Source organism: Triplophysa rosa, linkage group LG5 (assembly GCF_024868665.1).
Source record: "Triplophysa rosa linkage group LG5, Trosa_1v2, whole genome shotgun sequence".
NCBI lineage: Eukaryota > Metazoa > Chordata > Actinopteri > Cypriniformes > Nemacheilidae > Triplophysa > Triplophysa rosa.
This window is the reverse complement of record NC_079894.1, coordinates 19118881-19131176: the sequence shown is the minus strand read 5'-3', so window position 1 is coordinate 19131176 and position 12296 is coordinate 19118881. Positions and strand designations below refer to the sequence as shown.

The following is a 12296-nucleotide window of genomic DNA, read 5'->3' as shown; positions in this document are numbered from 1 at the left end:
ATTATTTAAGTATTGACACGGTATTTATATTTTTTGCTAATTATATTATTGTCAATTAATATCAGGCCTAGATGTACGGGGGCATAAAGAATGTTAGTCGTTAGTTGTGAACAATTGTGTAGCAATTGAAACAACTTGTGACTTAAAAGTTAGTTTGATGTAGTCCTGATGGATGCTGGACGCTGATCACCCATCATCAGTGATTGATGGCATGTTGTCTTTCCGCAGTGACGCTGCTGGACTCGAGGACTGTGCAAGGCGAACTGAAGTGGGTTGCGAGTCCGACGGAAGGAGGGGTAAGTTCAGAGAAGGCGAAAGATAATGTTGCTTTTACTTGTTTATTTGTGTGGAAAACAATCGCCTACGTCTCATTATGAGGTTATTGCTTTAAACATAGTCTTGGGAACCATATTCACACCGTTGAAAAAAGCAGACAAGGAAAATGAGCGTTTTTGACCACAACGGGGACTGCGGTAGAAGGTAGAGAGAGGGCCTCAAGTCGTTTTAAAACCTCACCGAAAAGTGATGGAAAACAGCTTGAGAGGCGACACGGTATGCAATCAGTAGTTTTTGCATTAGCACACGGAGACTAATGAGATATACACAATCCATAATTATAAACCCCGACAGCTGAAATGGCTTCGTTCTGTATAATTTGATGTTTTATAGGCTACAGACTGAGAAACGACTGGAGTTTAAGTGCTTGTACTCAGGATAATTCATTTCTAAATTATATGCATTTAATAATGTTAATTTATTTATGTCATTTATGGGTTGCAATCTAAAAGTGAGTGCTGATAGAATTATTATGTAGGCGATCTAAAATGACGTACCTAAAATGACCTACCGCGAATTTTATATTTCATTTGCGCATATTACACAGTAAAATCGCCAGTGTTAAAAAAAGTCAAATTAACACTCACAGTGTATATATAATCCACACTCTAAAAGTGTGAATTATATAAACACTGAGAGTGTGGATTATATATACACTGTGGGTGTTAATAACACTGGCGATTTTGCTGTGTAGGAAAGGCCAACAATTAATCTATAATTTAATATTAAATTAAATTACATTTGAATTTCCTTTTGTTCATATTTTACATTAGTAAACTACATAATAATTGTTGTTAAAGGGTATTTTTTCCCTTTTAAAAGTGTCTAAAGGGGTTAGGGGTTAGTGCATGCATTTATACAAAAAAACTGCGCTTGTAAAAAAATAATCTAAATCGATCTATTGAGCACTGTGTGAAGTAATTTATGGGTTTTATTTGATCAGCGTTTTGTGAAATTAGGGTACAATTAGGCCTCCTCCAGCTCTCTCTCTCTCTCTCTCTCTCTCTCTCTCTCTCTCTCTCTCTCTCTCTCTCTACCAAGCTGGTGGTTGAAATAAGACCAGTGGAAAAGTTGTCTGAACAAGAGAACTTGCTTACCCAGGGAATATAGACATGCACACAGATTATGCAGATGCTGCAAACTCTCTCTCTCTCTCTCAGTGACCAGTTTGCTTGGTTTCAGGTTTAATAGTGAACTTGGCATTTGAGGAAATGTAACCCCGCACAACCAAGCAACCCTTTGCTGCTTTATCTCATCAACACGGTTGATTGACAGGTCCCGACTGAGCCCCCCCTCATGCAATCAGGCCAAATGTACAGCTTTATCTGCACGACAGCTGGGATTTCTACACTTACGACTTACAAAGAGTAAAAAGCGAGAAGAAAAGAAGGCGTCATAGATCGTGACAGGCCTTTTCAAAACTTTTCTTCGTCGCATACATCTCATTTTAAACTCTCACCAGCAGGAAGTATGTAACTCTTAGGCCCGTGTTATTACAATAGCCTAATAGAGGATTGATGGTGCCATGAAGATAATGTTGTAAATGTTTCTAGGCAGTGCATTTGTTTAGAACGTGTGCACGATTGCTGTGGTTGTCGCTGTATTGTTGAAAACAGCACTTTTAACTCTGTGAAGTATTCAAGAGCGGAGTGTTAACCGCAGAGTAACATCTTACCCCATTTGCAGCAATCCATCAAGTCAACACCTACCTCCATAAAACATCTGTTTTAGCTGGCTTAAAAGTTAGTCTAAATATTAATGTTCAGAAATGGCCCTCGTCTGGGATGCATACTTCGAAGCACTTATTTGTATTATGGCTGCTTAACATTGCTTTTAAAATCATACCACTCTAGTTTTGATAACTACGTATTTGTGTATTTATCTTGTATATTAAATAATACTTTAAGTTTTCAAACAATAGAGTTTATAATGCGCTGTGAAGGTTAAGTGTTTAAAAGTTTACTTGTCTAAAGCTTTGGTGCACCACATGTGAATACTAAGTGAACAGAAGTTGGCAGATGTGTGATTAAATTGTCATTATCATACCGTAATCAATGAAATCATTGCGTCTTTGCAACTGTTGGTCTGTGGAATATCTCCAGCGCTGGGCCTGGAATTGTGTGCACCTGCCGAGACAAAAAAGCCTCTCCGGCAGAATCTCTATAGGCTTACTTACCACTCTGTCTTTCTCTCTGTCTCTCTCTCTCAGTGGGAAGAGGTGAGCATCATGGATGAGAAGAATACGCCAATCAGGACGTACCAGGTATGCAACGTTATGGAACCCAGCCAGAACAACTGGCTTCGAACAGACTGGATCCCTCGTGGCGGAGCGCAGCGACTCTACATCGAGATCAAGTTCACCCTGCGTGACTGCAACAGCCTGCCTGGAGTCATGGGAACCTGCAAGGAGACCTTTAACCTTTACTACTACGAGTCTAACAATGACAAAGAGAGGTACATCCGGGAGAACCAGTTCACCAAAATCGACACCATTGCCGCCGATGAGAGCTTCACGCAGGTGGACATAGGAGACCGCATCATGAAGCTGAACACGGAAGTAAGAGATGTGGGAATTTTGACACGGAAGGGCTTCTACCTGGCGTTCCAGGATGTTGGGGCCTGCATCGCCCTGGTGTCCGTAAGGATCTTCTATAAGAAATGTCCCCTCACCGTACGCAACCTGGCGCAGTTTCCCGACACCACCACGGGGGCGGACACCTCATCTCTAGTGGAGGTGCGGGGTTCCTGCGTGGACAATTCAGAGGAACGAGAGGTTCCCAAGATGTACTGCGGAGCAGATGGAGAATGGCTGGTGCCTATAGGAAACTGTTTGTGTAACCCTGGCTATGAGGAGCATGGAGGAACCTGCCAAGGTAAGAGCTTGAAACCCGCTGGCTCAATTCTGTTTTACTCTTTGGTTTCTTGCAGCCTTTGTGTGCCGAAATGTGCCTGTTGCGATTAGAGATTTACACACCTCCCACACGGAAAATAAAATAAACAAGCCCAGACTGCCCAGCAGTAATATATTCTATAATTTAAAGCTGCTAGGTGAGAGAGCGGTGAGATCATTACAACTGAAGTTGGTCCAGATGCAGTTTTTCCCCTTAGGGATGTGAGAGTTGACTCAGATGTAGACAGCTGGGCACTCGGCAGATCACTGCGAATTAAGCGAGCGTTGCTATTCGAGAGGTCTGGTTATGATTATGAATCGCCTTGTTTGATATCAAAACACCTCCCTGTGGATCTGTGCATGAAAATTGTTACCGCTAATTATTTTGTTGTAGCAACAGCCAAGTGGTTCATGTGCGGAATCCACTTAATTAGATCACGGACGAAGGCTCTCGCACCCTTTGCTTTGTGTCTCTCTCTCGTTCTCTGCGCTATCTCTCGAGAGCATGTGTGATGGTTTTCAGTTCGCATTGAAGGCTGAAAACCTGATTGACAAAAGTCTGAAAGAGCAAGAGAGATAAAAGAAGAAAAGGAGAGTATCAGATAGATTGCCTCTGTCACCAGAGGGCCGTTTCTCTCTCTGTGCGTTGGCTATGATTCGCAGCGTCCGTCGTCAGGCCATACGGCAGTAAAGCGGTGATATAGTGTTTGGGGTAATGCTGAGGTCAGCGCAGGCAAAAAAAGGAAGAGCCAAAGGACATATAGACAGTTCGAACACGCCTCTTCTTTCTTTCTGTATGAGCGTCTGGTCTAGGAGAGGGTCGTTGCAGGGTGATAAACGGCCAACTGGCCAGTCTACGGACTTTTATTTATGAGCGCTATCTCAGCGGGCTAATTGCATGACAAATACGGGCTGTAATTTAGGGCTGTTGCGGGCTGAGGGGGGAAATCGCCGATCGCCGCGGGCGGTCTCCCTCAGTAGATTGGTTTGTGTGGGTAGTTGAAGGGGTACGCTGGGAAAGGCCGTTCTCAGAGAACTGGCCGTTTTTCTTGGCCACTCTTTTATTACGGGAGCCCGCTGGCAATGACCAGTTTCCCCACTCGCATTCTCCATTTCTCCCCCTGCTCTCTTTTGCCGTTCAGCTATGTTAGAATAAAAGAACGCGACTGTAATTTTCTGAGCAAAGAATGCCATTTCCAGGCAGACATTTAGTGGAATGCTCTACCTAAATCACTTCAGGGCCTGCGACGATGATTTCATTACTCTCAGATATTTGAGAGAGCGCATTTTTAATATTTCTGAAACCTCACGTCTGTGTTGGCAATCGCAATCACCAAAAGTTTACAGATTTAATTTCCCAGCTCTCTGCATCAATTAAAGAACCCCACAAAGTCCCAAAAGCTGATATTGTGGAGGATATTGTTTCAGTATTCCGGGGCGCCTATGTGCCTAACAAAGGATCGGCTGTTGCTAAAAAATGGAAAGTTTGCAAACACTTGATATTTGATATTGCGCTCAGTGTGAAGTGACCAAACAAGCAAATCGCATTATATGAAGTATGTAGAGCTGCCTTTGGTTAAAAATTGCTTTCATGAATATATGAAGACCATTTTGATCTGTTTTCTTCTTAAGTGTGGCCCTGTCATCTATGGCTGATTAAGCCATCAGATGCTGTTTTCAGTCAGGCAACTGACAGTTGTTTCCTCATTCAAGAGGGTTCAAAAGGTGCCTCTCTCTCCCAGCATGGAGATGAAAGTCACTATCTGTTTAATAAGTCCGTGTGCGGAGGCCAAGCCAGAGGAGAGGGATGCATAGGTTCACCTTCAATGTGAGGGCGTAGGAAAGGGCGAGAACTTTCTCAATGGGGCATCCACAGAACCTTGTGACAAAACCCATTGAGCCTAAGGGATACAAGCCCTGTACCCCAGGAGGCATCAATGGACCCTATCCCCAATTGTTAGGGTGTTGGGATCGAGGGTGGGATGAGAAGAGAGGAACACTAGACGGGGGTCAAGGGTGATCTTTGGTTTTATTACTCCCCCTCCCCAAGAGACGGGGGTCATGGCCGCGATTGATTAAGACGTCAAAATTTTGACAGCTGCAGCCTAGACAGGTCCAAAAGCAGAAAGTGAGACAGTGCCTCAAAACACCCGACTTTTTGGCTGGATGAGACAGAAATGTGATTTTGGGGATTTTGTGGCTTTTTTCCTTTGTAAGCGTTTGTTGTTTTCTCACTGCTCATCTGCGGTGTCGAGTAGGAGGTGAGGACAGAAAGGAAATCTCCACTTGTTAGTGGGCGTCCGACGAGCTGGAGAAGTGTAAATGCCCACTGAGCTGCTAGGCTGCAAAGGAAGAACAGCACAGTCTCTGTGTTCAAATGCGCGGTGTAATCCGTAAACAGTATGTAGTGAAAAATCCAGCCAGCGTGAGACCTACACTCCTTACAAAAATGTACAGCGGTATTACTTGAAAAATATATCATAGATTCTGCCTACAACACTAAAATGATGGTAATGCTATGGTATTATTTGACATACCTTTAAGTTCCTTTTAAATACGATGGTGTATGAATATAGTTAATATCTTGGTTAGGGTGAACACATGTAGAGATAAAGTTCATCCTAAACTAGTATTTGATGAGAGTGATGTAGCCATTTTGGATCATATTTTAAACATAACACTAATCAGTTATTGGTGTCACTCCCTACATTCATCCTACATTAACTCTTTGTATCAAAGCACCATAGTATTATCTAAATCACAGTATTTTTGTAAGGGGCACTAAGATGAAACAGAGCTGCATTTAAGTAATTAGAAAGAAAAAAAGGTTTCGAGAAGGGGTTGAAGAACAAGAGCATGATGGGAATTGTGTTAATATGATAAACTGTGCTTTGAATCAGAACAGACAACAGCTTGCGTAACCGGGAAAAAAACGATGCTTGACAAAACATTGTTTATGTATGCGAGCCGAGATCTCAAGAGTACGCCGCCTCTATCGACTTTACTAAGCAAAAGTACATTTTTGTTTGAATCACGCATTAGGCAAATTGCCGGACTTAAGAAGTTGTATTGATTCGTTTAAGTACACAATTATTCTTTAATGTAAACTTTGCACCTCAGCACCTGTGTACGTGCGTGTAATTAGTAAAAGCTCACGCGTCATAATCACGAGCAGGTGTATGAGAATAATCATCCTCAGCTGTGAGCCGTTTTTGCACTTTTCTTCGCCCAACAATAGCCACCGCCTGCCAAAACGCTCTTACCTATGAATATTCATCGCTTCCTTTTTCGCTTTTGATGGCAAGCGCATATGTTGATTTCTGTCACAATTCACCTCAGTTCTCCCTTAGCTCCTGCATCGGCCACTGAATGGACTGTCAGCTGTCCCGGGAAAGAGAAAAACAGAGGGAGAGAGAGAGAGCAGGAGAGAGGTGCCCTTTGATATCAAACAAATCCGTCATTTGCATATTTTGTGTGTCCGTGAAATGCAAAGCCAGCAAACTTGTCTCTCAGAGACAATGGGCGGCTCGTCCTTTCATTGGGTCCCTACTCTGCGTCCTGTGATCATGAGAGCATGCTGTATATGTTTGAAATCATTTGGATAATACGATTCGGGTGATTAAATCTAGATCTTTCCGGTCCCGATGTGCACATTTCAACAAGCATGTAGAGTTCAGATGCCGCTGTGTGTCTTCGGCCCTGTTTGTCAGTATGTGCGCGATTGCTTGCTCATGTGTGTGTTGTTCTCCTTGACCTCTCGCTGTCCGTCATCATCCGGTGCTCCCAAACGGAAGCTCCCCTGCCAGCTCGCAGCCCTTCACTTGTCATGTTGTGATGGAGGCGCTGGGTGCAAAACGGCCTGAAGGACAGAGCTGGTGGGAGGGGTGAGAGATGATAGTGAGCAGTCCAACTGTTAGCAAGCAATGCTAATGCTATGATACATCACTGTAAAATTGGTACCGTGTAGGGGTGGGAGGGAAAAAAATTGTGTTTGTTAGTCATTATGTTACAGCAGGATATTCTAACGCCAAGAATCAGTTTTTCCACATGAGGTAGAAGGTTCCAGCATTGATCGAATCTGTGAGAAAACGAAACTTAAAGGTATAGGTCACACAAGAATAAAAATTCATTTTTTCACCCTCATGTGGTACAAAACCTGTATTTGATTCTTTCATATGTGAAACATAAAATAAGATATTTTGAGAACGTCTCAGTGGGTTTGTGTCCATACAATGGGAGTCAATGTGGTTGTGTGCTATTTTGTTACCGACATTCTTCAAAATATCTTATTTCGTGTTTTGCAGGTTTTGAATGACATGAGGGTGAGTAAATGATGATGTCGAATGACCCAGAGATTTTTAAGAAACATATGTGGATAGTTTTACTCTTTTTAGTGTCCTTGATAAATTCATTAAATTTTCGAAACTACACTCTAAGCATTTTCCACTAATGCGAGCTACCCCGCATCCCCTTTTGAGAAATTCTGATACCGCTAGTCTCATCTCTCTGGTGTTTAATTATTTTTTAATTACGCCGTCTGGCGCGCGTTCATTACTGACAGTCTGGATGTGTTAGATCAGAAGAGCTGAGCACAGATCTCCAGTGCAGTGGTACGGACGGCGCTTTCCCAGCGTCCGCTTGCCAGGGCAGATATCTTTTCGAGTGGATGAGCCTTATTGACTCATTGCTCGAGAGTCCCTCCGCCCCATTCTCCCTGATTAACCCCGGATCCATTTAGCCGTTGCTCCGCACACATGCTTTATGCCAAAGGGTTCGTGCTTATTTGACGAGATGTCCATCAACGGCGTACGTGAGCACCCAGCCAGTTTATTCTAACCTCCCCATCATTTTCTCTTCCTGCTCCATACGTGGAATCTTTAAGTTGGCTTCCTCCCCGAAGAGGTCGTAGGTCAGCCCTGGGTGGTGTCAGCGGGGGGTTGAAGGCAGGGCGGAGATGGAACCAATGGAAGACCCGAGCCATCGCTTTTTCCCCTGAAAGCGTTATTTAAGATGCTGACCTGTTTTATGCAACGGGGCACGCTTAACTTTACAGTCAGAGCGGCTGTTGAGCATCATTGTCTTTGAGTTTGATTAGGACCCTGCCAAAATTTTCTTTGTACAAACGCACCAGATGGAGCCCGTGAATGCATTTGTGCTTTTTTGTCCTAATGAAGCGTTTATGAAGACATAATATGAATGGTTTGATTCAGGATGATGGATGCCACAAATTAATCTTAGTGTTTCCATTTCAATCTCGATGACAAAACTTTTCTCCAAAGTATGAATGGCAGAAACTGAAATGAGTCTTTGTAAATCTGTTTTCTCTCACTTAGGTAAATATGTGGACGTGAATGGAGATGTTGTTCGTAAAAGCGCACAAAAGCAGTTTTTACAGCGCCGGACTGAGAGAACACTCCATTGCGCAAACATTTTTACTCGGCAACATACTTGAGGATTCCTGACTGAAGTGCCTTTTGGAAAACTCTCCACTCGCTTCTAGAAAGAGCTTTGATAGGACGTCAGTTAACAGATGTCAATTAGCCGAGAGTGTGTCTACGAGCAGGAGCGGGAGAAAGAACAGGCTTAGTAATAGGATTATTTAGGGGGTCGGCAGACCTGTTTCCACAATGCATGGCATCGCTAGTGATTAGCCCGGAGGGGTCACGGCGGCAAATTCACAATGCACATTAATACGGGTAATTATTTAGAGGGGTTGAAGCATGGGTGGATGTAATGTCCTCCATTAGTCTCAAGGGTTTATTTCTTTTCCGGGGTTCGCTGGAGAGGATTGGTCTCTCAGACCAGCAGCTGTGGAGAAAGCCACTCGGTTTGTCACTGAACACAATTAGTTGACTTTATGTCTTTGTTAGCGCCACAAGAACGACAGAGAAAAGCGGGAGGGGAAAGATGAAGAGCGTTTGCTGAAACACTTCTGTGGACGTAAATCTCACAGAGGAATTTCGTTAGGGCATAAAGGAACGAGAGTGTTATATAGCAGCATTAAAATGTAGCTACACGTTGGTTAGCAGTTTTATTCGTACTGAATATCACAGACTTTGCAGAATTTGCATGAGAGTAGCTCAGCTGTTTTTAAAATCGTGTACCTTTTACGGTAACAAGCTGCTTTTTCTAAAGTAAAGTCTTGCATTGATTTATCTTAGCGAATTGGTTTTATTGGTGTTTAGCGCAGATGTATCTGGTCATGTTGTCTTTTTTTGTTGAATGCAAGGTTAATAAGGTTGTAAAATCATCTCCTAGTTATGCATATGAAACATATTTCCACCTAAAATAACAACATATTTACCTACATTTAGCTACATATTTGTAGCTCGTAGTGGCGTTAATGACTTTTTTTTTAACTAAAGTTAGCTTGACAACAGTTCAACTACTTGAAATTATGAGTAGCTTAGAAAGTCTCCGTTTCAAAGTAGCTCCCCAACACTGCGCCGTAAAAATGTTTATGTTCCCTCATATTCAGAGCAGGTGATAGAAGACAAAAACAGTGTATTTTACAAAGCGAAAGAAATCTGAGAGGTTTCTTTTTCATACCCTTAAAGTGGTTTTCCATTTATACAGCTGGCTATTAACCTAACGCCCACTACATGAAAAGATTTCCTTACAAAGTTGCTCCTTATTTCACAACAAGACGTACATTTAAACCGACCAGTTTGTAAGCACGCATGCTCCTCTAGTGTGTAAAAGGCCCTTAACAGGATTACAGTGTTGTGGTTACGTCTAACACATGTAGCACACAAAACTAATCCAAGTGTGTTTCTTTTAACAGAGTCCCAGTGCATTTGTCTGCTGTAACAAATAGTTATATAGGGTGTCTTCCGCAATGCACTGTATGCACACAAACGCGTGCGCTAGAACACACAAGTTTCCCTTACTTGTGTTTGCACTCTTTAACCTTCAAAAACACATGTGACCCAAAGAAAGCAGACTTTTGAAAAAAGATAGTGTTGCGAAGTGCGGTTCAGTCATCGGTGCGGTAGTGTTGACGCGTTTACCCTTTAATGGCCCTGCTGGATGTTAATCTGAGATCGTAGAAGTCTTTCTGCTCGCTCACCACCTCATTCACACACACACACCTCAGCTCTGAGGCACGAGCTTGTGGCTACAGCGAAACACACACACACGCACAGCCACACTGTCTCCGACGTTTACCAAACCCCTCACAGTAACCACAACCCATAATCCTTTGCATGTACATTCTGTATCTCTAAGGACCTTTCTGTGTCAAATATTGGCTCGCTGCTGCGTGACGGACCAGAAACGTCCGCCAACGTATTCCCCGTATAGAAATCGTACTTTTGCTTGTTTTAACTGCAAGTTGTTGCTTGCTTTGGCTTCATAGGTTGATATGTGTAATCATAACGTTAGATTTTATCTCTTCAGTTTGAGATTTTTCATCGCCTTTTTTCCCCAGCACAGTGGTCTCCATGTCATGAGCTGGTCTTGGAGGGTTTTTTAAAGCACAGATTGCTCGCTAAGCGAGAGCGTCTATTCAGCGGGCAGCGCAGTGCATTCTCCGTGTCTTTGTGTGGCAGCCTCCCTTTGAAGGCCCTTGGCGGAGAGGAGGTGGGGGGACCAAAGCCGACAGCGAGAACATTAGCATGTGAAAGCTTCCTGAATCAATAAGGGCCTTTTCTATCTCTCTTTTTCCCTCTCATTCGCGATCTCCCTCTCTCTCGCTCTGTATCCCTATCGAGGGGCCGTGACCCTCCCTGGCATCAACCAGCACCGTACAGACCTTCTCATTTGTCCGTGTTCACCGTGTACTGACCGACTGTAGCTTAGGTGCTATCCACAGACATTGTATAGCTTTGGTTTGCTATATGTCTACAATTTGCGCTTTTTTTTCCATCATTCGAGACGATCTTGATACTAAAAGTTAAAAAAATGTATGCAGTTTTCCTTTAACAGCTGAAACCGAATCAGTTCTGATCTTCAACCTTAAGGGTTCCTCGTCTCTTTTTTTTCTTCACCCCGAGCTGTCTGAGCACGTCCCACTGTTTCTGGCTTCTGCCCAGCTCAGAGCAGCCCTTTGCAGTCTCCGCGGGCCGTCCGCTGAGCAATACAAGTGGATGGGACACAACCCGTCCTCGCCAGTGTCAGCTCTTCAAGAGAGCTCTACCTTGCCAGGGTTCACGCCGAACACACCCGCTCCGACCCCGCTGCAGAACTTAATATAGTATTCCTGTGTCAGCCCGGGGTGCCTGCTGCCAAGCCTCCTCGGAGCGAGTGCTATTTGTTAATGATTGTAAAAGTAATCCTGCCTTTGGGTCTCGGAGATGTGTTGAAAGAGACAGACAGGGCCGAGGGGGGAAAGGTTTATGAAGTGCCAGGAGTGATTGTGGGGCAGAGCTTTTGGAATGAGGGCGAACAGTTGGCTTTGCAGTGAGGCGACAATGATTTTCCGCCTTTTGGAGTGAGGTAATCATGATCACAAGTGAGAGAGGAGAAAGAGAAACAGAGAGAGAACAAGATAAGGAGAGAGGAGACTCGAAAAGAAATCATAATTTTTGATAAGGTTACTTATTGGCGTACTGTTAGATACTATTAGAAAACACAATTCACATCTTCGGCTGAACTGTACCTAACATATACACTCATTGAATAGCAGCTCCTCCTTGTTTGCTATGCAGGAATTGTAAGGAATGTGAGACGTTTGGCCCCCGCTTCTCTCAGCTGCCCCTCCGCTCTGAGGATACCAGACAAGACAATACGCTGCATTTCTAAGACACTTTACCTCCACATCCCTGCTGCTATTTCATCCCTACCCCCACAGCGGACAGAGAGAGCGAGAGAGAGAGTTTTCTTGTCACCTGCCTAAGCAAACCCTGCTTAAAGAACTTCCTGAAATGCTGTGTGTAGGTGGAGTCGCTGTCTATCAGATGGAAACCTCTGGCTGGGATCTTGATATGAAAGACCTACCCCAGAGTTGTTGTCTATGCTGCTTCAGGCCTTCTTTCTTTCCTTTATGCGGTTTCTTATATAAAACACTGCCACACACACACACACACACACACACACACAGTCTCTTGTACAGCAGATGGCCATGTAATAG

General features: G+C 43.6%; 1 protein-coding gene across 3 annotated transcripts in view; it reads left to right on the top strand.

Moving 5' to 3' along the window:
* The window catches only part of epha4a (eph receptor A4a), a 35709-nt gene that overhangs the window by 1130 nt on the left and 22283 nt on the right, over positions 1 to 12296 (top strand). For all 3 annotated transcript variants that reach the window (XM_057333823.1, XM_057333824.1, XM_057333825.1), the window contains exons 2-3: positions 229 to 296; positions 2546 to 3209. In XM_057333823.1, the coding sequence (XP_057189806.1) occupies positions 229 to 296; positions 2546 to 3209 (732 nt within the window). The remainder of the gene's footprint in view (positions 1 to 228; positions 297 to 2545; positions 3210 to 12296) is intronic.